Source organism: Peromyscus maniculatus, chromosome 20, assembly GCF_049852395.1.
Source record: "Peromyscus maniculatus bairdii isolate BWxNUB_F1_BW_parent chromosome 20, HU_Pman_BW_mat_3.1, whole genome shotgun sequence".
Taxonomy (NCBI): Eukaryota; Metazoa; Chordata; class Mammalia; order Rodentia; family Cricetidae; genus Peromyscus; species Peromyscus maniculatus.
In genome coordinates this window covers 53,285,769-53,313,452 of record NC_134871.1, presented here as the reverse complement: position 1 = coordinate 53,313,452, position 27,684 = coordinate 53,285,769, and the positions used below count along the sequence as shown (strand labels likewise).

The window sequence follows — 27,684 nt, the reverse complement described above, 5'->3', positions numbered from 1 at the left end:
CTAATATATATACAAAAGCTAAAATATTACCAAGACTTCTTCAGCCATGACTTGACCTTTGGAGAAGTCCTTGACTTTTCTAAGTAGTAGCTTTTGTGATAGTAGCTGAATTCCATTACATTTTCCTGCGGCTAGCAGCAATGTTCGTTCCTTGGAAGCTGACCACCTTGCATTTCCAAGTGTAACTTCTCAGGGGGACCTGAGACTCCACTGACTAGGGTAGACTGGCTGGCCAGTGAGCCCCAAGGACTCACCTGTTTCTACCTCCCCAACTCTGGCATTATAGCACGTACCACCACACCCAGATGTTTTTTTTTTTTGTTTTTTTTTTTTTTTTTAATATGGGTTCTGGGGATCAAACTCGTGTCCTCTTCTTGCACAGCATTGAACCATCTCCCCAGCTCTGTGAAAAGCCTTTGGAGACCCTGCTTTTCTGTTCAGTGCCAGGCTTCGTCTCTAAAGCCTTTTCTCCAGGGCACACTACCACGGGTTTCCATCTGTCCTCTGTGTGCAGGCAGTATGTCTCTGAGCACGGGATTCCAGGGACTTAACCCAAGCCAGCATTTCCCTGTAACCCAGCGTTGCCTGGATGCAGGGATGCTGCATTGCATGGAGGTCTGCAGTGCTGGGTGAGCCACTCACCAGGCTCCCCTGCCTCGCTAGAACAGCGTGCTGGCCAGCAGCCTCGAAGGACTTAGAAAGACACTGGCAGGTGCTGCCTCCCGGGTCTCGAGTTTCTGGGCTGTTTTCACAGAACCAGGGCTCAGGGGCTGTTTAGGGAGTCTCTGAGTTAACATCTGGCTGCCATCATCTTTCTGGGTAAGTTTTCCTATTTGGACACTAGGAAGCTTCATCAAAGTGGGGAGAGAGGGGCAAGTGGGAATCAGATACATGGTACTCCCAGTTCAATCTGGAGACCAGAAAAATAGCAAATAACTTCAAGTATTAATTACTAAATTTTGAGAAAGCATGAAACTAGATAATTATAGAAACCAACACATATGGGGAGAATATAACCAAACATTTAAAAACTGTGAATTTTTTAGAAATGTAGTAACCCAGAAATCATCTAAAAAGTGTTTATCACACACAGATCTGGATAATAGAAAACACATTAAAAACCAAAGCATCTCATTTATCTCAGGGTATTTTAGAGGCAGACAGGTGTTGTGCGTGTTTTTCAATTTTCTTGTTCTGAGCTGGATGTGGTAGCCCCATACCTATAACTTGGAGGCCTGGGCTAGAACATAGCAAATTCAAGGCCAGCCTGGGATACATAGGAAGACCCTGTCTCAAAACAAACAGAAAAAAAAAAGTCTTATTAAATGTAAACACCATAAATGCTTCAAGAACAGCTGGACACCCTGGCCACTTGCTGATTGGAGACTGTGTGCCTCTGTGGGCGGAGGCTTCTGTCTCTTGAGGTGATAGGCTGCTGTCAATTAAAACAATCATCCCCCCGCACCCTTCACACTCTGGGGTCCCTGGTTACAGAAATGCGATTCTCACTGGCTCACTGCCCAGATCCCTGTCTCTACTTACAGGAAGCTGGCATGGCTTCTGCTGTCTAGTGAAGAGGTGGCCTCTGGGCCCTGGGGTCTGGTGTCCTCTCTCTTCCAACCAAGGGAAGGACAAGGGAAGGGAAGACAACTGTAGGAAGTGTATCTGGGGCATTCCCAAGAAGGGGCCTGGATGTTCTGTCCCATTCTCTGTCTGTGCCCTTCTACAAGCTGACAAAATATTCTCCCTCAGGTGTCTGTGATTGTAGTCTGTATGTGTGTTAGTGCATTTGGAGTCCAAAGGACAACCTTGGGCATTGCCCTCAAGGGTTGCCCTACCTCTTATTTATTTTTTTCATTTTGTTTCGTTTTTTGTTTTTTGACACAGAACCTCTCACTGGCCTGGTCCTCCCCAAGGAGGATAAACTGGCCGGCCAGTGTCGGGAGGAGTCTGCCTATTTCCACCTCCCCATCACTGGGATTACAGACACATCCCCATGCTGGTCCATTTCCTGCAGGTTCTGTGGCTGGAACTCTGGTCCTGCTCTGGCACAGCCGGTGCTTCACTGGCTAGGCCATCTCCCCAGTCCCAGACATCTGTATTCGAGAACCCCAGCAGCAGGGTTTCCCATGGTCTCCTTGGTAGAGGCAGCTAGAGCTAGGATGACATTGAAATCTGCGCCAGCCCAGTACAAAGCAGGCCGTGTAAGAGGCGTGCTTCTGTCCGGACTCGCCGTGGTTCTGTCTGACTTGAGTGAGCGTCTGTGTTGCAGGCTCTTGAAACAGTACAGCCTGGACGGCAGTGCCACGGTGGACTACAACACCTTCCTGAAGAACCTCAGTGTAAGCAACGACACGAACTTCAGATACCTACTGTCCAATCCAGGTAAAGACCTTCCCGAGCGTGTCGCTAAGGGCTGTAATGTCTCTTTTCTTCCCTACGGAAATGCATCCCGGTATGAAAAAAGGTATCCACCACAGAGATACCCATGATGTCATTATTTTAAAAGAACGTGAAGGCTGAATGAAAGAAGAGGGCTGGGGCTGAACAGTGGTTAAGGGCACACACTGCTTTTACAGAGAAGCCAAATTCTGTTCCCGGAACCCATGCCAGGCGCCTCATACCTGCCTGTAACGCCTGCTCCAAGGGACCTGATGCTCTCTTCTGGCTTCTGTGGGCACCTGCACTTGCATGGGCACCTGCACATGTGTACACACACACACACACACACACACGTACACACACATGTACACACACAGACACACGTACACACACACACACACACACACACACACACACACACACACACACACAAAAAGGAGAGGAACTAAGGGAGTCCAGCGCCCACACATCTGGCAACTGATCTCCACAATGGAAATGTGTATGGGGTCAATACACATCTGGGACCTGGACATCCCCTGAACTCACAGACTGTCCTTACATGAGATCCTCTGGCTGCAGTTTGTTCTTATTTCTGCTGCTTCTGAACTTCAAAGAGTTTGGATGGTGAAGCCTGTTTTGTAAATGAGGAAGAAATCAACTCAAGAGGACTGAGTAGAGGAGCTTGCGGCTGTCTTGGAGCTGTGGATGCAAGCTTTCCCGTGACAGTCTTTATCTTAGCCTCAGTAACGTGGTGCCTGGAGCTGTCCAGATGGTGGCGGTTCTCAACAGAGCTGGGGCCCATTTCTTTAGGGAGAGTGTTTGAGTCACATAACTGGACACTCGGGTCTCTTGGACATTCTTCTCAGTCCCCTGACTTAGGGTCACCCCCTGCGACTGGTTTCTTTAACACCTGTCCTCATTGTCTGGTTTTGCCTTGATGCCGCTCTGCAAATCCCCTCAGGGCACATCTACGACTCTTGGTGCTGCCTTCCCAGCAAGTCAAGAGGCTGCTGTTCTCAGGCTCCGGGCTGGCTCTGCTAACCCAGGTTGCCAGGAGCAGGTTCCAGGTCTCTACTCTTTGGACACAGGTGCCAGGCACGCTGCTGAGCATGGTTTTGTCATCACCTCTTTTCATTCCCTGCAGCCCTACTGGGCAAGTGCAGCCACACCAAAGGCTGCGGTAAGCCACCAAACCAGTGTGGCACTACTCAGAAGTAAGCACTGTCATCCTCACCCTGGCATCGACCCATGCTTTGGATAAAAATGAGTGATTGCAGGGGAATGCTCGCAAAGATTAGCTCACTGGCCGTTTTACAAGAATTTTCTGTCATTTGGGAGCATCAGCAGAATAGGAATCACAGGGAAACTCAAGGAAGCCATGTTTCCATCATGGCTGGATGTAATAACTGAGAGTGACGAGCGTCTCTTTCAGAAGGCCACCTGCTCTGATCCCTGGCCCCTGTCTGTGAAGCCCGAGGCCTGCTTACTCCCCCGTCTTGGTGATGGGTGGCTCTCCCCACCTGCCTGAAGAACTTCGCAGCAAGTTTCTGTAGCAGAGCAGGGGATGTCTATCATTGAGGCTTCTGCAGCAGTTTTCTAGAATACCGTGCATTTTCTGTTTGCAAATTCAACTCTTCAAAGATTCGTTGTTGTTGTTGTTGTTATTGTTTTTAGTAGTTTGGTTTATGTTTTAGTAAGTCTTGTTTAGGGCATGAGGGGTACAAGTCATCCTTATGTTGGGCCGTCTCTACTATCTATGTCTCTGCATTCTTTCATGAGCTTATTCTCCAGTTTTTCTGCTGTCTTTCCCATGGGCGTCCAACGCCTTCACCTACAATCCAGCTCTTGCCACGGTCCAGCTTATCTCTGGCACTTCTAACTGGCTTACCAGTTCTCCTCCAGTTTGTGGTGTCACCTTCCACCTCATTTTAAAGCTACCCTCATGTCACCAAGTCCTTGTTTTACTGATTTGCATTCTCAGCCAGATCACCTGTAAAGCACTTTTCATGTCTTCCTTGGCGTGGTCCTGGTCTTTCCTGCGCCATATTATTCTCTCTCTGTCGCCTCTTCTCTCCATAGTGCTTGCACGGATTGCAAGGCACTTGGGTGAGTTAAGTGTATTTTATCCCACTCCACTTCTTATGCTGCAATGTTTCACTCACTTATTTGTGCTTGTTCCAGGGTTTCTTTTAGACACCTTTATTAATCAGAATCTGCTTTTCACTAGCATGAGCTGAGTTTGTGAGGAAGGGACTTCACGGTGGCGGCAGACTGTTGGATCTCTCACATCACCCTTTTGCAAAGGGCTCACACTCAGGACATTGTTTGGCTTCTGTCCCACAGAGGTAGTCTCAAACACTGTTTAGAAATTCAAATAATGTTCAAGTCCTTTAAAGCTAGTCGATTCTGAATCTAGTTAAGTTGATTAATCATCACAAGTATATACCTTGTCACGCTGATACCCAAACACATGGCTTTGAAATCATAATATTCCATCCTAGCCTCAAAAGAGCATGATCATCTCATACTACAATCCATTGTTCATTCAGCCCAACTTTAGAAGGCCCCGTAATCCTTAACATCCCTAACATTGCTCAAAAGTCCAGTCTAAGGCCACTGAGATGGATCATTTGGTAAAAGCATCTTCTACAAGCTTGATAATCTCGTTCAGTCTCTGGGACCCACATGGTAGAAAGAGAGAACTCCTCTCTCTCTCTCTCTCTCTCTCTCTCTCTCTCTCTCTCTCTCTCTCTCTCTCACACACACACACACACACACACACACACACACACACACACTCTCACAATACACACACTGTGATACTGACAGACATACACTCTCACACATATACACTCATACACTCCCTCATACATATATACACACACACTTACTCATCCGCACACATACTTACACAAACAAGCACACACACTCTCTCTCACACACACATACAGGTACCCACACTCTCTCTCACACACACACTTTCTCTCACATACACATTCATGAAGACAAAATAAATGAATAAAATGTAATTTAAAAATTTCTAAAAAGACTGTCAAAAGCCCAAAGTTTCCTCTGAGACTCAAGAAGATTTCTTTTCTTTTCTTTTCTTTTTCTTTTTTTTTGGTTGGTTTTTTTGAGACAGGGTTTCTCTGTGTAGCTTTGCGCCTTTCCTGGAGCTCACTTGGTAGCCCAGGCTGGCCTCAAACTCACAGAGATCCGCCTGGCTCTGCCTCCCGAGTGCTGGGATTAAAGGTGTGCGCCACCAACGCCCGGCTCAAGAAGATTTCTTAAGTGTAAAATAAATAAGTTACATACCTCCAATATACATAGAGAAAACCTTCCCATTCCAAAGGGTAGAATGGAGACATAACAAGCCAAGAATGGTTACAGCAAGACCCAAACCCAACAAGGCAAACACAGGGCCTTGCAACTCCATGTCCAGCATCCAAGTCTTGCAGTGGTATTACCTGGATTCCAATGAGCATGGCTATCCCTGCCTCTCCAGGAGCACACATAACCTCTCTCTCAGGCCAGATCCAGTCCATGCCTGTGGTGCTCACCTAACATGGTTCTGATGTCGCTATTGTGACTTAGGCATCGCTTTCCAACTCTGCCACACATTGTCTGGCCTCAGCAGCTTTCTGGAACTTTGATGCAAGCCTCCCAGACGTCAATAACTCTTGGCATTTTGCAAACCTCCAAACCTGGCACCAGTTGACAACACTTCCAAGTTCTGTGCCAGCTCAAAATGCAGTCTGGTCCATTCTACCGCAGTACATGGGCTCTGTGTGCCTTAAAGCTGAACCTAGGACAACACTGCCCCCCATGGTTGTTTGGGGGCAGGAAACCCCTCCAGCTGGGCAGTCCAAGCTCAGTCTCTCTCCTTTCAAATGATTTTGCATATTTACAAGTTGGCCTCTGATGAGTGGGAGCCTGCTGACAGAGCCCACAGTCCCAGGGCAGAGTGGCAGGCTTCTCCTTACTTGTACCGGGTTCTTTGGTTCAGGACAGCTGCTTTCTCTGCACCCCTCCCCCACAGCCTGCTCCACAGATTCCCGCTGCACCTGCAGCTCTCTTACTGTGAACCTGGGTGAGAGCAGGGAGCAGTAACCATGCCACAGCCTAAACACTATGCTCTCAAAATCTCCTCTGCCAACTCAGTTAGTCCATCATTCTTGAATTCAGCCTCATTCGGATTGCCAGGATGTGGGTAGGAAGCGTGTGTGTGTGTGTGTGTGTGTGTGTGTGTGTGTGTGTGTGTGTGTGTGTGTGTGTGTTGCCAGAACACAACACAAATGGCCTCTTTCCGACCCTTTTTGATCTGCTCTGAATCCTTGTGGGGCACAGTCTCCCTGTCTGCACTGCTGTTCACATTCTGGTCTTCCAAACACTCACTAGAGTGGCCCCCTGAGCTCTCCTTACAGCTGTAGAGCATTTCAGGCTGATAGTTCCAAACTTCTCCACTCACAGGGACGGTTCCCAAACTCACGGTTATTACAGCAGCGCCCCACTCCTCAGCACCCATGTTCTGTGTTTGTCACTCCTTTTAGTGCTGTGATCAAACACCTGGAAAGAAGCGCTTAGGGGAGGAAAGGCCTATTTTGGTCCTGACTTGAGGGGATACAGTCTGTCATGGTGGAGTCTCATCAAGGCCTGGGAGCAGAGGCGTGGGGCAGCTGGCCACATGGCATCCACTGACAGGAAGCAGAGAGAGAGATGAACGCTAGTGTTCGGCTGACTCTTATTTCTGCTTCCTATTCAGTATGGGGGTTCCAGTCCATGGATGGCACCCGCATGAAGGGTGAATCTTTTTCCTTCCATTAAACCTCCCTGGGAGTTTCTCCACACACAAACCCAGAAGAGGTGTGTCTCTTATTCCAAATTCAGTCAAGCTGGTGATGAAGATTGAATCTAGTTTCCAACCCTATCATAGACACCTGTGATGATGTCCTGAGTATGGTATTTCACTGTGAAGATTTGAGCCATTTTTATTTCAGGATAATTTCTTGACTTGTCAGCTTTAGTACTTGTTCCATTGCTTGCTTTTCTGTTCAGTTATTCATATTACACCTGTCTCAGACCTTTCTTATGTCTTCTTCTCTAAAACATTGCCTTTTCAGATGTCCCCCTTGCTCTGCCCCTCCCCCTCCCCTCTCCTCCTTCCTCCCCCCTCCCCTCTCCCCCCTCCTCCCCTGCCCATCCTTCTTCATTGATAGACTACTTTAGTCTCCCCCACTGTTGCGTTTATTTGCTCTGTGTCCCTTCCATGTTTGTGGTGATTTGTGTATTTCTTACTCTTCTCATTGCTTTGAAAAACCCTTGACAAGAAGCCACATCAGGGAGAAAGGTTTGTGTTGGTCTGTGCCTCAGGGAACACAATCCATTAGGCAAGGGAGGCCTGTTGGTGGGAGATCCACCTGTTCACACCTCGATGGATCAGACAGGAGAAGGAGAATGTGGGGCTCAGATGGGTTCCTTATTTCACAAAGACTTCACTATCACCTTTATTGACGAATAATCGACAGCTGTGTTTAATACGGATGCTGTTTCGGTGTGGTGTGGAATGATTACCACCGTCAAGTTAATGAACACATCTGTGATCTTACAGCGACCTTTTTTGGGGTGTGGTGGCAATCTTACTATCTGTGCCTCGGCAGATCTCACGGTGAGGTTTAGCAGCTGGTAGGGCAGCGTTTTGTCCCGGGAGTGGTTTTTTTGCACCTGCTTTGAGCCCGAGCTCCCGTCGCTGCTGGGGGCCCTTCCTAGTCTCCAGTTACTGAAGACGTTTCTCACTAATTGATCCCCAGACGATGCCTACTGAGAATCTATCAGGAGCCACACAAGTATATTCACAACTCATCTGATGTGTGTCGGTCTGGTGACAAATAGCACACCTCCCCACACCCGTCTTTTTCTTTTTGGCTGGAGAAGAAATGGTAGTCCAAGGCTGTGTAGCTAGGGAGGGCAGAGCCACGAGTCACAGCCGGGTGGCGTGTTTGTTGAGCACGGTCTGCCCCGTGTCCAAAGTCCTGGCTGTTCAGGGCTTGGGAACGCCCACTGGGACACCCCAGTCCCCAACTCCGTTACCTCTAACTCTTCTGGGGTGACACCCTAACTTACCAGTGCTTCACCACTAACCTTTTCCTATGTGATAGAGCATTGAACTTGGGGAAGACATTCTCAAGGGTTTAAGAACTAAAGCAATATACGTATTTGTTTGCATGTCCTAAAATTTCACTTTTGTAATTCAGAATGACGAGACATAATTATTTTTCTGAAATAATTTTCACTTACGCTTTGACAGTTTTATGCACATATACAACGTATTTCAGTCCCGCCCACCCCATTCTCCTCTCCTAGGCCCCTCCCACTCATGGAACCTTTCTCCCCGTTCCCACCTGGGTACATGTCTGTTTTAAATTATTTTTTTTTAAATAGCCCATTTAGTTTAATAAGGGTTGCTTGTGTGGGTCCCACTTAGTTCTGCACACCCGGCACTGGCTCTGCCGTGAACTCCCACTGTGAACTGTAACTGACGGAATAGAATTTGCTAGAACATGCTCGCTTGTGGATTGAAACAACAGTTCATGGATGCAGTGCTGTCCTTATCTCGGGATTGAGTTCCAGCCATTGTTACCGTTGATTTTTCTGAATGTAAGGCCGACAGTTCCTATAAATTTTGGCTACCCTGGCATCCATGGCTGCCTGGCATGTCAAGAGCACCATCCATTTGGGTGTGTGAAGCAGTGACACATGGGTGAGGGACATTTCCTGTCTGCTGCTCTTGGGTGGAACCTAGACCCCCTTTAATCCTTGGGTTTCTCTGGGTTTGTAGTTGATGGTTATGATAAACGGCACTGGTTACAGGGAGAAAAGTCACGGGCCATGGCCACGACTACCAGAGTTACAAACAGCTTTATTAGAAATAAAGAGGGGATAGGAGGGGGGAGAGCCAGGCTGGAGAGAAAGGAAGATGGCGGGAGGAGAGAGAGAGAGAGAGAGAGAGAGAGAGAGAGAGAGAGAGAGAGAGAGAGAGAGAGAGAGAGAGAGAGAGAGAGAGTGTCGGGGTCTGCACCCGGCTTTTTAAGGTGGGTACTCAGTCGCCCAAGCCCGTTGATGACGTAAAACGCCAGACCCGGAAGAGTGAGGGCAGGATCCTAACAGTAGTGCAAGCACTTACCTAGCATGGAAAGGACTCAGGTCTCATCCCCAGCCCTCTCAAATGAGAAAACAAATACCGTAGAAAAAAATCACCGGAAACCAGAGAGTGGAAGATAATGAGCCCTGGGATGAGAGAGTGTCTCAGGAGATGAGAGCTCACAGGCAGGCCTTCCCACACAGGCTTCCTGCTTCATCGCCCCCCCCCTCAGCCCACAGGGCCCTGCATTTTGTTGAAATAGAGGATGTGTGGGCTGCTCTGTGTGTGTGTATATGTATGAGTGTGCACATGTGTGTGTTCGTGTTTGTGTTTGTGTGCGTGTGTGCGTGTGTGCGTGTGTGCGTGTGTGTGTGTGTGTGTGTGTGTGTGTGTGTGTGTGTGTGTGTGTGGTGCAGTCCTAGGATCTCCAAGTAGAGAACTGGAGTACCACAGAGTCCGCTGGGAGTCCAGGGCCCCCTTGGCCAGGTCAGAACCTGGCCTGTTCTGTTCTGAGACCCAACTGGAAAGACTGTCTCTGTGTCTCTAATGTGGTTCAGAGGGACCTGGGGAAGGGTCTTTTCCTTTCCTCCCTTGGAGATGAGAAGTGGGATTCCAGATGACTGGCAGCCTGCTCGCTGTCGCTAAAGTAAGCATGCCTCATTTGACTGAGGCTTATTTGCAGACATTTTAGGAAATAAATCTGGGGAACCATTTGTGCCTCTTCACATCTGACGCCGAGAGAAGATGGCTGCGCTTGAGACGCACCCCACCCTCTCCTGCTATGAGAAGCACACAGGCTTGTTGGACAAAAGCCAGATGCAAAAGCCCAGACTCCTCCACGTCCCCAACTCTGTGTCTTGCATCCTTCCACCCTCAGCATTCTCCTGGTCAGATCCTCCTAGATTATTTTTTTTCTGGTATCAAGTCAGTAGATGATGGATAGATAAGAAGACATACAAAATAAGTGAGAAAATAAAAATTAGATTTTTTTTTTTCATGAGACAGGGTTTCTCTGTGTAACAGCCCTGGCTGTCCTGAAACTCACTTTGTAGACCAGGCTGGCCTTGAACTCACAGAGATCTGCCTGCCTCCACCTCCCGAGTGCTGGGATTAAAGGCGTGCACCACCACTGCTGGCTAATTAAATTATGTTAATTGCCCTTTTAATCATGAAAGACTATACTTCAAGGAACTGTCACATTTGTGTCACAGACATGTCTTTCCTGTTCTTAAAGATTTACTTATTATATGTCTGTGGTTTGCTGGTGTATTTGTGCACCACATGTGTATGCCTGCTGCTTGAGGAGGTCAGATGAGGGCATCAGATCCCTCGATGAACCGTGGTGAGCTGCCATGCAGGTGCTGGGAATCGAATCTGGGTCTTCTGCAAGATCAACCACTGCTTTCAATGGCTGAGGCATCTCTCCAGGCCAGGTCTTGGTTTTTGATGTCCGGTTTTGGTGCTTAGTCTTGGCAGCATCCGTTGGTGAGACGGCTCCCTGTTCCGGTACCCGGAGTGTTGCCGCTGTCTTCCTTCGGCTCTGCAGAAAGTGTCCTCACCTGCAGGCCTCTGCTGGGCAGCCTGCTGTCCCCCAGATAGCAAGCGGGAGAAGAGCTCAGAATGTTTGCACAAGGGTTGTTTCTGTGCCGAGGGAGAGCAGCTTGGCCATTGTCCTATATTAGTGTGTGTGTGTGTGTGTGTGTGTGTGTGTGTGTGTGTGTGTGTGTGTGTGTGCATGTCTCTGTGTTGGTGAGTGTGGGCGTACATGTGTGTATACATGTGTGTATATCTTTCTGTGTATATGTATGTGTGGTATACATGCATGGGCAGGTATACTCTTCTGTTTGAGCCAGAGGAGTATCCAGGTGTCCCCCTCTGTTGTGTCTGTCTTGGTTGTGGGAACACCCACACACCCTGGGGCCCACCATTTCAGCTCCTGACACTTGCCCATCTCCCTGAAACCCCAGCACTGGGTTACAGGTGTGTAGAACCATGTCCTGCTTAGGATTTGAAGTCATATCCTCAGGTGTGAACCTTTGCACTGAGCCCCTCAGCCTCCTTGTTCTTCCCTATCTTCTTAGTCCTTGCCACGATAAGAAGAAAGTCACCTGTTTTAAGTAGATCTTTAAAATGACCAGTGATTGTCAATACTTTTTCTGCATTTGCTATGGTTTTCAGTTCTTTGTATGTCCATCCCCATCTCCAACCTTACTAGTCCACTAGATATTTGCATTCATCTACTGGTTCATGAGAGCTGCTCATACAATATGAAAATCAACCTTTATTTTAATGCATTCTCATATATATATATATGTGTGTGTGTGTGTGTGTGTGTGTGTGTGTGTGTGTGTTATATTACACACACACACACACACACACACACACACACACACACTTCTCATCTATACATGATAGAATCCTGCTGTGTAGCTCAGGCTGTCCATAAACTCAGAATCCTCCTGCCACGGCCTCCTGAGTCCCGGGACCACGGATGTGACCACACGGCAGCGTTCATCTCCTGTGTGTGAACAGTAGTAGTTTCCCCGCTCACTTCCCTCCCACCCTTTGCACTGAGCCTGCCTGTCACCGAGCGGTTTCTGGCTTTGATGTTTCCTCTGACTTATCTCCGGTGAAGCTTGTGCCATCCAGAATGGCCCCAGTTTCCCTCCACTGCACAGACAGTTCTGATTCAATCACATTTAGCCCGCATTTCAGGGTCTATCCTGGCGTACAATAACACACAGAAGGCTAATTTTCTTTTTTCCCCATTTATCAATTTATTTCAGTATAACAAATCCAATAATCCACCCTTTTCTTGGTTCGTTCATCTTAATTTTTATCAAGCAGGTGATGATCAGAAGTAAAGAACATAGAATCAGCCCTTGCAATGTAATAAATGAAAGCCATCTTGTCTTAATAGAGCTCTCAAGGGAGAGTCAACAAGCCAAAAATGCCAGGAGGGAACGGTTGTTCAACTCCGTGTCATCTGAAGATGTCTGGAAGAACTACTCCTTAGATGACCTGGAAAAGACCTTTTGTCAAGAGGTGAGAGCCCAAGTGTCACCACAGGCAAGCTGATGACCGCAGGAACCATCTGGGTTGCTCTGGGTAACATCTGGGTGTTACTCTGAAACTTTGCTCCCACCTGCACCCTTCAGACTGCCAGATACCTCCCCTCAGGATGCTCCGTGTGAATGTGGAGATGTGTAGGTGTGGGCTGTGACTGTGGGGGTGTGTAGGTGTGGGGTGTGAAAGTGGAGATGTGTAGGTGCAGGGTGTGAATGTGGAGATGTGTAGGTGTGCAGTCTGAAAGTGGAGATATGTAGGTATGGGGTGTGAATGTGGGGGTGTGTAGGTGCGGGGTGTGAATGTGGGGGTGTGTAGGTGCGGCGTGTGAATGTGGGGGTGTGTAGGTGTGGGGTGTGAATGTGGAGATGTGTAGGTGTGGGGTGTGAAAGTGGAGGTGCGGGGTGTGAATGTGGAGATGTGGGCTGTGACTGTGGGGGTGTGTAGGTGTGGGGTGTGAAAGTGGAGATGTTTTGGTGTGCAGTCTGAAAGTGGAGATGTGTAAGTGTGGGGTGTGAATGTGGGGGTGTGTAGGTGCGGGGTGTGAATGTGGGGATGTGTAGGTGCGGGGTGTGAATGTGGAGATGTGTAGGTGTGGGCTGTGACTGTGGGGGTGTGTAGGTGTGGGGTGTGAAAGTGGAGATGTGTAGGTGTGCAGTCTGAAAGTAGAGATGTGTAGGTGTGGGTGTGAATGTGGGGGTGTGTAGGTGCGGGGTGTGAATGTGGGGGTGTGTAGGTGTGAGGTGTGAATGTGGGGATATGTAGTGTGTAGATGTGGAGTGTGAATGTGGAGATCTGTAGGTGTGGGCTATGAATGTGGAAATGTGTAGGTATGGGGTGTGAATATGGGGTGTGTGGGGTAGGTTGTGAATCTGTGGATGTGTAGGTGTGGGGTATGACTGTGTAGAGTGTAAATTTGGGGGTGTTAATGTGTAGATGTGTGGGTGTGGGGTGTGAATATGGGGAGTGTAGATGTGTGGTATGAGTAGAGGTGTGGGTATGGAGTATGAATGTGGGGGTGTTGGGGTATGAGGTGTGAATGTGTGTGGGGGTATGGGAGTTTGGGATGTGAATGTGGGGATATATAGATATGGGGTGTGATGTGGGGGTATGTAGGTGTGGGGTGTGAATGGAAGGTGTGCATGTGTGGGATATATATCTAGTAGCGTGTTTGCTGTATGTCCATGTGTGTGAGTGTGTGTGTGTGTGTGTGTGTGTGTGTGTGTGTGTGTGTGTGTGTATATGCACAAGCCTGTGAGTGTGCATGTGGGAGCCAGAGGAAGATGTCGACTGTCTTACTCTGTTGCTTTCAATCTATTTTTCGAGACAGAGTTTGTCACTGAACCTGAGGTTCTCCATTTTGGCTGGGCTGGCTTCTGGGTGAGGTCTCAGGATGCGCCTGTCCCCAGATGCCGGCACCGTGGTTACAGGCGCACCTGGCCATGCTCAGCTATAACACGGGTGCAGAGGATTTGAATTCAGGCCCTCTCACATTCATAATAAGCACGTTTACCCCCTGACTCATCTCTGCAGCCTGAGAAGTTAATTTTAAGTGTTTCCTTTGTGCTACTCACAGGCTCTTAAAATACGAAAACCATATAAAGGAATGGTACAGCTTGGTCATGTTACATAAGAGAAAACTTGACTCAATAAAGAGGCCACTTCTGACCTCCAGTGGGGGTTGGTCATTAACGAGTACACAAAGAGACCCTCTTCTTCTGACCTTGGGTAGAGGGTTGGCCATTATCTCTGGTCTCTATATTTGGACTACATATGTGTCTCTTGAAAAGTTAAAATTGAGGATCTCTCCTACTGCACTTAAATACCTGGTGAAGGTGTAACCGTTGGGGCCGTGGAGAGCTGGTGTGGCAATGGGCAGCCTGAATGGGTCAGGAAGGCAATTGACAATGACCAAGCTGTGCCCACCAGTCCAGCCAGTTATTCTGGTTTCATTTCTGTGGCTGTGAGAAACGCCCTGGGGAGAAAGCATCTTGGGGAAGAAGAGGTTTAGTTCAGCTTACAGTTGCAGCCCATCATTGTGGGGAAGTCAAGGCAGGAACTTCACACAGATAGTCACATCCCGGCTGGAGTCATGAGCAGAGAGAAATGCAGGCATGATGCTCACCTGTACTCGGCGTTCTCTTCACTCACACACAGTTCAGAGAACCTCCTGCCTAGGGAATGGTGCCGCCCACGCTGGGCTGAGTCTTCCTGCATGAATGAACTTAATTAAGACAATCTCCCACAGACAGGCCAGCCTGATAGAGACGGTCCCTCAGCACGTGACTGTAGGTTGTGTCAAGCTGACAGTTAAAGGAACCATCACACATGTACTTAGTCCCCGATAGTACAAGGCATTTCCGTGAAGCACGGTATGGGCAGATTGCTAGTGATGGAATTATTACTGAGATAATCTGTCAGCCAGACATTTTGGGAGGAAACCTTTTAGCCCTCACCAACCCCAATTTCTACACACAGTAACTACTGTAAACCTAGAATGAACAAGGTGGGTAAAAAGTGATTTTTGTGTATTGGGCATCAGACCATACTGAGCAAGCTCCTCTTCCACCAAGCTGCACCTGCAGCCCCAGCCAAGGGGAAAAATCGAAAGTCTGAAATGAAAGTCTTTTTTGAGTATGAAGTACAGCCTAAAAGCCATAAGGAAAAAGGTGAAGGTTGACAGCATAAAAAGTTTTTAACAAAAGTATTTTTGTACAGTAAAACAGTATGAACATGAGATCAGCTTGGCAAAATATGACAGTATAAATGACAGGTGAATAATAACTGTCTTAAAAGGTTTTTTTTAAATTTTTATTTATATGTATGTGTTTGCATGTGTGTGTGTGCACTCGGGTGTGAGTGCCCAAGGAGCCCAGAGAGGGTGCTGGATTCCCTAGAGCTCATGACGGCTGGTTGTGAGCTGCCCCGTGTGGGAACTAAACTCCGATCCTCTGTAAGGGTGCAAGTGTTCATAGCCACTGAGCCATCCCTCCAGCCTCCATAACTGTTTCTAATATACACAGAACTTTGCAAATCATTACTGTGGACTTTTCAGTAGAAGAACTAGCGAGGAAACCCTGGCGAAGCCAGCCCTGTTGGAAAGAACTGAGAAAGGAACACACTCATATCGGCTGATAAATTGGCCAAGCTTGCTTTCCCGTCTTGGCAAATAACCTTATTGTTTTTGTAGAAGACATGGCCTTCCCAAAACACATGACCCTCACCAAAAGGTGTGTGAGTTGTTCTGGAAAGGACATGCAGGAACTAGGAAGTCATCCACAGTCCCCTCCCCAGAGCAGCCCAAGCTGTATTTGGTGAGCTCCATTCATGTTCTTCTTCGTTCACGTGTGGAAAGACGACTGCATTAGTGAGCAGGCAAATGACCAAAAGGGGTTCCCAAGAAGACCATTGCTGGGCAGTGGTGGTGCCACACTGGGGATGCTGAGGCAGGGGGATCTGAGTTCCAGGCCAACCTGGGCTACACAGCAAGGTCTTGTCTCAAAACAAAGCAGTCTTTAAAAACATACACTTTTAATTTAAATGTCATTGATTTTTACCAGGGGTAAAGCAAGCCTCCATGTCACGTGACATCACGATTAGCCCTGTTCATGGGGTGTCCCACACCAGGCTAAGTCCTTGGTGCCCTGCAATTACCAACTGAATCTCCACACAACAGGCATTGGTTGTGTGTGGATCTTCAGGTGAGAAGGCCAAGGCAGGAGGCGGGTACACAATTTGCCGGGAAGTCCGAGCAGTGTGGCTCTGGGTCCCAGCTGTCACTACCTTCTTTGGTATTGTCAATCACAAGTGACAGGAAGATACCCCGGAACGTTGGGTGTCTGTTTCCCACACAACATATTAAGTCCCTGAAGGAACATTAACACAGTGAAAGGGATGAGGGAAACCAGGCAGAGCTGAAGAGGTGGTGACGCTTTTGAAGGGGCTGGCTCGCTGCCGTGGGACTTGATGACAAGTGACAAGTGACTGGCACCTGCTGTGTCTCCCCTGCCCAGCCCCCACCCCACAGATTTTGCTGTCTATATTGTGTTCTTGTTGTTGGTAATGTTTATATCATGTACGGTCATGGTAATCCCCCAGACGCCTGGCCTTCGTTTCCTCCCCAGGTAGATTTGGTGGCCGCCAGTGGAGTGGAATGCTTTGGGCAGTTTCCCTTTCTTTTTTTGTAAATTTTCATTTAGTTTTTGCTTAGCTGGATTTCGTTGTCTGGTGGTTTCCTCAAGAAAGGCTCCTGGATGCTCTGCTTCCCTTGTGCCCACACCTAGGAGACCCTGTGCCTCGCATGGTGAGGCCTGAGCACTGGTCTGGCTGTGTGTGACTGCTCTGTGTTTCCATTCCATCGTAAAGGACTGAATGTCTTCCCAACAGCTTCCTGGCACCTGCCACCGTTGGGAGGAATCTGAGGTCATCCTGGCGGCTCTCCTGCAGCTGATTTTGTGTGTCCCCACATATGTTCTTCGGTTGACCTTTGAAATGTAAAAGTCAAGCTGAGCTTTGTCCTAGCTTGAAGCATTTTGATGTCACTTCTTGGAACATGGGTGTATTTTTTTACATGTCCAGCTCCGGGGCTTCACTGAGTACAAATATTCTGGATCATAACTCCAAACACACACACCTTGTCCCTCCCTCTCCCCCTCTTCCTTCTCCTCCTCCTCTTCCCTCCCTCACTCCTTCAGTACTTTTCCCAGGTGTCCTTGCACCGGCTCATCCTTGTCCTAATGGCCAGCATGTTACCTGCTCCAGGTCACATTATTCCTCTCCTCTCAATAGTTGTCTGCTTTGAGATTCTTTCAAGCCCTCTTGGTGCTCATCCGACTCCCATCTTTTTTGTTTGTTTGTTTGTTTGGTTTTGTTTGGTTTGTTTTTTTGAGACAGGCTTTCTCTGTGTAGCTCTGGCTGTCCTGGAACTTGTTCTGTAGCCCAGGTTGGTCTTGAACTCAGAGATCTGTCTGCCTCTGCCTCCCGAGTGTTGGGATTAAAGGTGTGTGCCACCAGCGCCTGGCTTGACTCCCATTTTTCACTCATTTCTTTCTTGATTTTATTGCCTCCTGTAATAGCCATTTTTGTTGCTGTAGCTTCAGCTCTGACCTCCCCCTCACTTCTTACTATTTGATCATCTCAGGGTACCCTTTGAATGAATCCCGAATTTTATCTGGTGCATTTTGTATGGCACAACATTTTCACAGAAGATGAATATTTGTTGGCGTCCTTTGCAAGCTGGGGTCCTTTGTCTCTTGCTTGTCCTGTGCTTATTTGTCCCCTGCTCCGCCCACTCTGGAGTGTGTTGGCGCACATGCACATGGCGCCCTTTGTTTTGACCCTGGCAGTGCTTAGGATATGATCCACCCAAGTTAAGCTGCATCAGCACCTTCCTGATGTAGAGTCTTCTGTCATCACCTCCCTCTGCATCTATGTCTGTCACCTCCCCTGTACACTGTCACCACTCCCCCCTGCAAAGCGTCTGTGTCACCTCCCCACAGAGTGTCATCATGTCACCTCCTGCAAAGCATCTCTGTCACCTTCTCCTGCATAGTGTCTGTGTCACCGTCCCCTGCACGGTGTCTGTCATCACCTCCCCTGCAGTGTCTGTCACCTCCCCTGAACACTGTTATCACCTCCCCCTGCAACAGTGTCACCTCCCCCTACTCACTGTCTGTCATCACCTCCCCAGCTCCTCCTGCACAGTGTCTGTCATCCTTCCTCCTACAATGTCTGCGTCACCTCCCCCTGATCAGTGTCTGTCCTCCTCTCTCCATGCATAGTGTCTGCGTCACCTCCCCCTGCACACTGACATCACCTCCCCCTATCCAGTGTCTGTCCTCTGAACACTCTGTAGGTCACACGTTCCCCTGTGGTTGCGTTTGGGTTGCGTCACCAGGTCCCACTATAAATGTGTGTTTGCCTAGCTTGTGGCACACCGTGCTGTGTGTCCTGGAAATGCCATCCAGGCATGGAGTTGGCTGTCTCAGTGGATGCTCTAGAACATGATTCTGTTTTAACTGAAGCAGCACCCTGCTGCCCACGATCATTTTCACGCCCACCATAAGCATATGGAGCCCTGTCCCACGGGCCACTCTACCTGACACAGTTCTTCACATTTGCCTGTCTGAGGCAGCCTCCACTGGGATTCTGAGGGTTGTTAGTCTTTCTGCTAAGGGATGGAACATCTTTTTATATTTTGCAACTTTTGTTTAGAACGTTTTTTTTTTTTTTTCACCGTAAAACATATCCACTTTTAGATATCTTAAGTGACACGTGACAAATCTGTGCTACATTCTGGGTCACTATTAGTGAACAAAACCAGCCCGAGCGCTTCTGTCTTGAAGTCCTCTAGCCCTGGTAGAGAAGGATGAGATACAACACACACAGCTGTAAACACGGCCTTGCGTTCGGCAAGAGCTGTAACTCTTGCCGGCCCGTGGGTGATGTCATGGCATGCCACGTGTCACCCCAAAGAACAATACTGGTGTGCACTGGTTCTTATGAAAATGTTTCAGCACATGTTGCTAAGTGACAAGAGCTTCTGTCCAGCCTGAAATCGTGGCATGCTTCGCCATTTGTAAAATTATCTCTATAATTATGACAGCATTGAAAACTTCCAGATCACAGAGCTGGGGGTGTGAGGCGTTGTGTACCTTGCTGAATTGCTTGTATTTTTCTTACACAAAACCTTACAATTTTAAATAAAGTGAGGATTTTTTTTTGAGGTTTTAGATGTCACCTAGATACTCTCTCTGCGTCACTCATTTTCCAGAAGCTCTTGGTCATGGCAGAGCATGCTCTGAGAAGCCTTCTTGAAGCCCACATGCCCTTGAGATGTTAAGATAGACTCTGTCAGCCGGGTGTGGTGGCTTAAGGCTTTAATCTTCACTCTCCAGATGCAGAGGCAGGCAGATCTCTGTGACTTTGAGGCCAGCATGGCCTACATAGTGAATTCTGGATCAGCCAGGGCTGTATAAGGAGTGAGACCCAGTTTCAAAAAAAAAAAAAAAAAGATAGATTTTATTAGCCCAGTGAATACATGAAGACTGCACATCACAGAATGTTTTAGCTTCTCTGAGTGAGTCTTCCCTGCAGCAGGAGCTCAGATGAAGCTCTCTCATGGAAGAAGTAGGTGAGCTTGCTGAAGTTTGTATTAATTCTTTTTTTTTTTTTTTTTTTTTCCGGAGACAGGGTTTCTCTGTGTAGCTTTTGGAGTCTTTCCTGGAACTCACTCGGTAGCCCAGGCTGGCCTTGAACTCACAGAGATCCGCCTGGCTCTGCCTCCCAAGTACTGGGATTAAAGGTGTGCACCACTACTGCCCCAGCATATATTAATTCTTTCTTGGAAGCTTAGGCCCTTTCTAAGAGACTTGGATCTCTAAATAATTTTAGAATTCTAAAATTTATATATGTGTGTGCGCACATGCATGAGTGCCTGAGTGCGTGCATGCGTGCGTGCGTGCGTGCGTGCGTGCGTGCGTGCGTGCGTGTGTGTGTGTGTGTGTGTGTGTGTGTGTGTGTGTTAAGTTAGAGGGCAACTTTTGGTTGTTGGTTCTCCCCTCCCCTGTATTGACTCAGGGTCTGTCACTGCTCTCTGGCCCATAATCTTGGACCAGTTTTCCCATCTCTGCCTCCCACCTCTCTGTAGGAGTGCTGGAATTACAAACACATGTCGGAATCTGGCTCTCTATGTGGGTCTCAGGGATTGCACCCACAGAATCTGCCTTTTTCTGTGGGTCTCAGAGATTGCACTCTGGTCGAAGGGCTTCGTGCATCAAGAGCCGCCTCCCCAACCCACTAATCCCCCCCAGGATTGTAAAGATCTCCAGTACTGCTGTGGCCACTCAGGAGCATCTCCAAGCCTACTTCTTATTCCCTGGGTGGATGGAGACTCCTGTACATGTGTGTCCATTTCCAGACACCTTTCAAGAAAGTTACCTCTTACACCAAATTGGTGGTTATTCTATTTTCCATTTAGCAGGAAAAACTGAATTCAGACAAACTGAGATGGTTGAAAATAAATATAGTTATCAGCCAATAATAAATAGCAGTGTTCCATAAATGATAACCAGCGTTCACAGTGTTCTTATGAGTCATGAAAACCAGCTTTGAACCAACTCACTGCATCCTTGGAATCCCAAGAGAAAACTGGTTGACTCTTTTATAATCACCCCCCCCACTCTTTAAAACCATGATTTATGAGGTGTCCAGTGTCTATTATGTTTATATAATCCTTACATTAATCAATTTCCACACCACAAAAGCAACTTCTATTTTTAATAAAATGCTCCCAGCTTGCAAATCTGATGGCTTGACTTATCAGAAGTGCATGGCGTGGGCTCTCGGTAGGGAATGCCGGAAGCGTATTAAGATGCACCACACTGGCAGAGCTGTGGAGTATTTTTAGTGCTGTAGTCGGAGGTATAAGCCATCGTTCTTGCTGTCCCTCCCTGAGAAACTTGTCAGCTGTGAGCAGGGTGTTGTTTGTAGTGAGCTCATCAATTAAACATTTGAGGTTCAGTACATGCCACAGTAACCCTTTTTGATCAGCTTTCGGAGACAGAAATGTGGGGAGGTTCTGGTTTAAAAAGAAAAACAAAAATGGCATGGTCGGATGGCTCCAGGATGTTGACTTGGCTGAACGCAACACTCGAATTTTAATTCCTTGCAGCTTTCAAAGTGTTATGAAAAGATTGAAAAAGCCCTGAGCGCAGGAGACCCCTCCAAAGGTGGCTACGTCTCTCTGAATTACCTGAAGGTTGTCCTTGACACCTTTGTATACCGGCTACCGAGAAGGATTTTTATCCAGTTAATGAAAAGGTAAGAATCTGATTGCTTCTTGACAAGTTTTCCCCCAGACATCGCCGGGACAACACAGAAGAACCTCATTTATTTTTTCATTCAGTGCTTTAAACTTGGTGCCCCTGAGATTTCCCCACCAAGCAAAGGCAGAGAGAAAACCCCACAAATCCGCTCTCGAGCTCAGTCTCCAGCTTTGAGAGCCCCCAGAAAGCAGATTCAGCAAGCCTCAAGGACCATGGCCTTGGCCTCAGCTCCTGCTTTCCTATTGCACCCAGGACCCCCAGCCTAGGGGGTGACACCACCCGCAGTGAACTGGGCCCTCTTACAGCAATCAAGAAAAGGCCCCACAAGCTTGGCCACAGTTCATGCGTCCAAAATGACTCTAGCTTATGTTAACTTTACGTAAAGCCAGCCAAAACACCTTGATTCCCTGTCAATCTGCAGGCTTCCTTCCCACAATGTTCCTTTTATACAAGGCTAGATTAAATGTTCCTTAGAGTTTCTTACAGCCTGGATTTGGTTGTTCTAACCCACAGTGCCATTCCCTAAGGTCCCTTCTCCCTCCTGCGCCCCCACCCCCACCCTCCGCCCTGAACTGGCACCTCTGAGGACTCAAGGCCGTGGTTTGATTTATCTGCTTTAGGCATGACTGCTGCACAGACTGGTGGGACGCTTGTGTGTCTGTTCCTGTTAGCTGTCAATCAGACGTAGATCCCGTAGTTCCCTGGAGACCGTACGGTGGTTCTCTTCTGTTTGTTCTCCTGCCATGTTGCCGCGCCTCTGTGATGAGGGTGTACCATCTCCACGGTTAGATGAGGAGGTTGGGGACTAGGGAGCCAGTTCAGTGTGTAAAGCACTCACCATGCAAGCCTGAGGACCTGAGTTCGGATCCCAGAACCTGCATCAAGCCGGACTCGGGAGCATGTGTCTGTAACCCAGTACTGCTATGGTGAGATGGGAGAACACCAGAGAATCCTGGGAAGCTCTCAGGCCGTATGCAGCCGTGAACAAGGGGCTGTTTCCAGCAAGGTGGAAGGCGAGAGTGCCACCGAAGTCCTGTGACCTCCACATGTGTGCCTAGCCTGCTCACGTCCCACACAAATCAAAACAATTTGCAAAGAAACGCTGTTGGTGTGGTCCGTCTGTGGCTGCTTTTCAAAATAAGGAGTTGGTTCACCAGCCTCTTCCACAGAGAGCAATGGGAGTCTTTTCCTAATAACCTTTTCTTAATTATTATGAATTCTCAAATTTAAATGTATTTCATGCATTCCAATTCATCACAGTCATTTTCTCCCCCTGCCTTTCTTCTCTTTCCTTCTTCTTCCTTGTTATGTCCTCAGACAGGGTCTCACTTTGTAGCCCAGGGTGGCCTTGAACTTGGAACCTGTCTGCCTCAGCCTCCTGAGTGCTGGGATAACTGGCTGTACCACCATGCCCAGCTTATTACAGTCATGCTTGCTGAAACTCCATTGTTCCCTCTTGGCTGGTGGGGCCTTTTCACGCTGGTGCCTGAGTCTTGTTGCTGGGGCCATTATGGTCTCTGAGAGCCTTTTTGTTTTCTGATATGATAAAAATGCCCAGTCTCCTTACCCCTTGCCTCACATCAGGATTGGCGATCTCTGCAAGGAACCCCTGTGCCATTCAGGTGGGAGTGTGGTACCATTCAGGTGGGAATGTGTCATATAGAGACAAAAATATTGCTCAGAAATAGTCTTGTTTTCTTGTCCAAGTCACACAAAGTGCCTCCTCTCAAGGCAAAGAGATGGAAGCACGTGTCCTGAGTGACGAGTCCTAGGTGACGAGAGCTGCCTTGAGCTTGTCTGGAAAAGATGCCCGAGAGCAGCAGCTGCCCACACCGGGCACTCTGATGGCACCACACATGGCAGAGAGGAACCCCACCCAGGATTTCCAAAGCAAGTAGCAAATTAGTCCCAGTGAGTGGCTCCATGGCTCAGAAAGCAGCTCTGTTGTGACCAACTTCAGGTCTTATTTCTCAGAAAGTTAGAGGTCATATAAAGCACCTTCTCAGCCTCAGAATCGTAATAGTCATGCAATAGGAATAATGGGAACAGCTAGGAGATCCCCCCCCCCTGCCTAACACTCTTTATTGGCCCACACCCTCATTCACACAAATCAGAAACTTTTCCATTTGCAGTCAGGTACACCTACAGTGTTGCTTTGATTTTAAAAATAGAAATGGCTGTCTTAGACACCTTTCCTATTGGCTTCATATTCTTGGAAATTATCATTTTAATGAATGCATGAAATGTCATGCCGCTAACATTTACCAAGTGCCTTCCTCTGCCAGACACAGTGCTAGGTGCTAAAAATGCTGAAGTAGACAATGACTAGATCCCAACTGGGGTGACCTGCCGAGCGATAAGTACCATGGGCAGGGCACACAGAATGCACATGTTAGGGATGCAAGTGGCCACCATGTTCTCTTGGTAGAGCCTTTTCTTCGGGGACCCAGAGTTTTCTGAGGCCCTTTTTTGTACTCACCCAGAATCCCCAGGGGCACAGCACCAGTGTCTGCATCATGATTTATATATGGGTTGAGCATCTCTAGCCTGAAAATCTGAATTCCAGGCTGTGGAGATGGTTCAGTGGATAAAGGCACTTGCTGTTCAAGCCTGACGAATGACCTGCGTTCAATCCCTGGCAGGATTCCTGAAGGGGGAAGGAGAGGGCCGACTTCACGAGGTTGGCCTTTGACCTCCATACACGCACTGAGGCATGCCCCCATCCCCAACATCATCTGCAATAAGAAATTTTAAAAAGAAAATCCAAATTTTGAAGTGGTTCTGGATTTGAAACTTTCTGAGCTCTGACACGACATTCGAGGATCCCAGTCAAAATGCAAGCTCACAGAAGTCCCATGTCATGTAGCCTCAAGACTGTAAGAGAATATGAAACACACGGACAGTTTGTGTGAGACTTGAGGTCCCTCACTATACGTGGAAGGATTCCAAAACGCGAAGCAGTCCCAAAGCAAATAGCATTTCAGATATGGGACAGTCCCTGTGTCCTCTGTGCATGGACCTGAGGGTGATGTGTGACCATCTCTCACAAAAGTCACGGAATTCCAGTCTTATCTAGTATTGAAACACTATGCTACCTTTCTAGCTAGTGTTTGTCAAGTGTCTTCTACTGGCCAAGTTTATTTATTTATTTATTTATTTATTTATTTATTTATTTATTTATTTATTTATTCATTCATTCATTCATTCATTCATTTATTTTTTAAAGCAGGATTTCACAGAATTGCCCAGCTGGCCTCAAACTCAGACTCCTCCTGCCTCAATGTCCTGAACCCTAAGGTTGGGGTCATGTATCACTATGCCGTCCTTTCCCAGGCTTTTTTTTTTTTTTTTTTAAAAACGCCTGTTTTCCTTAGTCTAGCTAACAGGAGTCTTGTTTGTTTAACTTTTCAGAAACTCACCTCTTAGCTTCATGATCTTTTTTTCCCTATCTTTGTCTAGACTTGGCTGTATTTCTCTTCCGATCTTTGCTGCTGATACTGTCTGTTGTTCTTTTTAGTGGTTTGTTGTTGTTGTTGTTGTTTTTGGTTTAAGATTAACTTGTTGAAGATTGGAGATATTCTCTCCTCCCCGCTACCGCCCCGCTTCTTGTTGCTAAAATTCCTTCTGTCTCCCTCTTCTTCTAAGGCCCCAAGGACAAACAAAGGCATGATTCTGCCCAAGTTCACTCTGTGGAACCAGTGAATTTCTAGGGCCTCCTACAGAGCGTAGGTGAGGGGTGACATGCAGGGGTGTGGGTGTGCCTACCCCAACAGGCAGCTCCTGAAAAGCCTTTGTCCCGCAGGGGTGAGGGCTCTCCCTTACCCACATAGATGAAGCCCTCTTCGCTAGTCTTTCCTATACACTCTAGCTCTCCGGCTATCATGTACGGTTAGGGCAGAGTTGCCAACGACAGGTGGTAGGGTCTGGATACTCAGGTGAGGGTCTCATAACACCCCGCTCCTCCATCGGGGTGCAAACAGTCAAGAAGCCCAGCTGGGAGGACCTTTTGTAAGAGGATGCGGCTGACCTCCCCAAGATGGCAGCTGTGTGGCTTGGAGGACAGACTCGTGGGCACACACATGTGGAAGTCAGAGGGCAGCTTTGGGGACTCGGTTCTCTCCTTCCACCTTCTTAGACTAGATCTCTCTTGTGGCTGCTGCTGCACAGCGTGTTTCATGCTGGCTGACCTTCCTGTGGGCCGAGGGCACGCATCACCGCGTGCAGTTTCTGCAGGCCTGCTCAGCTGTCCTTGTAGAACAACACCCTAGCCGTGTGCATTGCCATCATGTGCTGTGAGTGTTCCAGTTTCGCTCCCTCTCCCGAGCTGCACATCATTAACATCATTTTAAATATTGATCATGTATGAGGCACGAAGCGGTGCCCTGTTATTGTCTTAATTTGTCTTCCTGGGGCTGACACTGAGGTTGGCCGCCTCCAGGTGCCAACCTGCTGTGCCTCTGCCTCCGTCGGTGGGAACCTTCCTCGTGTCCTAGTGGGCTAATGGCCCAAACGGAAGGGTTTAAAGTGAATTTCACCACCTTCAGGTTTAATTCTTTATAATCACGTATGCATCAAAAGAGAACCTGTCTGTGTAAGAGCTCTCTCTCGGCTTGCTATTTCCTTTTCATTAACACGATACTTCAGTATCTCAAAGTTTGTGTTTTAATATAATCAAACACATCCATCTTCTCTTGCGCAATGTCTTCTGTCATTTAAAATTTGTCACTCATTGTTCCTACCCAGGTTGGGCTAGGAGCTTGCTGTAGCCCATGTCTCATTCTTAGAATTAAACACTTCAATCCATTGTAATAGAAATTGGATATTCAAATTAAAAATTTTCTCCAAATCGATGATTTATTTTCCTGTTGCTGCTTATTAAATTATCCCCTCTCTCTCTCCATTGTTTTTAAAATAGCTCACCCATAATTTTTTTTGAGTGTGTGTGTGTGTGTGTGTGTGTGTGTGTGTGTGTGTGTGTGTCTGTGGTGTGTATGCACACTTGCCCGCATGCTCATTGCACGGCAGATGTAGAGGTCAGAGGACAACTTTCAGGAGTCAGTCTCCCCTTCCACCATGTGGGTTGGGGTCACAAGGCTTGACAGCAAGTCCTGTTACCCAGCTGCTTTTGATCTGCCAGACCTTAAATGATTGCTCATAATTCGATCCAACCTGTATTCCCTGTACTGTGGCATCAGTTTAGATTTCTGCTCTGCACAAACCTTTCTCTGTAGATCCCGTCGGGAGTGGCCCATCCATTGAACCAAGACAACCTGTTTATTTTCCATTGCGGCTTTAGAGAGGACGCTGGCTCCCCATGCTGTCAGTTTTATTTGTTCCTAACCCTGTTTCTTCCGTTTCAATGGTGAATGTTAAAGACTTAGGATGAATCCATCCCTATGAAGGGAAGCCATATTGGATTTTACTGTGGGTAACCTGTACTAGGGGCCTGGGCTAGGGGTGGAGAGTCATGAGTGTCTGTGAGGAGGAGTGCTGGGTCACTTGGTCCACAGAACTGTGCCCACATCTCTCTTGCTTTTAGCTGAAGGCATCTTTGACTGCTGTCTGCCCTGGACTCAGAGCATCATGGGAAACCAGACATGGTCTAAATATCTCTGATCTTACCAGCACGGTCTGTGTTCACCTGGGCAGATCTTGTCTGGCTTTGTCTCCCAAGCACCCACTCCTGAGTGTTCCCAGCTGCTCTGCTCACAGTCACCCTTGCCCAGAAACAAGTGAAAGGCAGTGGCATGGGGGGTCTTGGTTAGCAGGCTCCCTCTTTCCTAGACCATCTGCAACTGGTCAGCAAAGATGCCTCCTTATGCAAATGATCAGAATCACTGGACCAACCCCGGGGCACCACTCCAGCATGCGTCCCCTTGTGATAAGTGGCACAAGAACCAGCAGCCTTTGACTCTAAAGGGACAATTCCATCCAGCATGACTCAGATCTCCAAGACCCCAAGTCCCTAGGCACTTTACAGGATGATGGAGCCCTTGAGTTTCATGGCATCCTCTCCACCCCTTTGGACTCCCATCTCTTCACAACCTCCAGGGTAATTTTTCCTTCATTCGAGATGATCCTTACTTCATAGTGAGAGTACTGGAGATGTAGGGTAGCGAAAGCAAAGCAGTTTGCTTTGCGACCTTGCAAAGTCGAAATCAGCTTAGAGGGCAGGCAAAAGTGGCCAGTGAACCTGAACTGGCACAAAATGATGGTGTTAGATTCCTAACCACACCCTTCTAACCCCTGAATTCCTTGTCGTGAGTTATTCTA

At 47.9% G+C, this 27,684-nt stretch overlaps 1 protein-coding gene across 3 annotated transcripts in view; it reads left to right on the top strand.

Annotated features, from left to right (window-relative positions):
* Efcab6 (EF-hand calcium binding domain 6) overlaps nucleotides 1-27,684 on the top strand; it is a 203,392-nt gene that overhangs the window by 74,851 nt on the left and 100,857 nt on the right. For all 3 annotated transcript variants that reach the window (XM_042264721.2, XM_042264722.2, XM_042264720.2), the window contains 3 exons: nucleotides 2,273-2,385; nucleotides 12,441-12,565; nucleotides 21,258-21,406. In XM_042264721.2, the coding sequence (XP_042120655.1) occupies nucleotides 2,273-2,385; nucleotides 12,441-12,565; nucleotides 21,258-21,406 (387 nt within the window). The remainder of the gene's footprint in view (nucleotides 1-2,272; nucleotides 2,386-12,440; nucleotides 12,566-21,257; nucleotides 21,407-27,684) is intronic.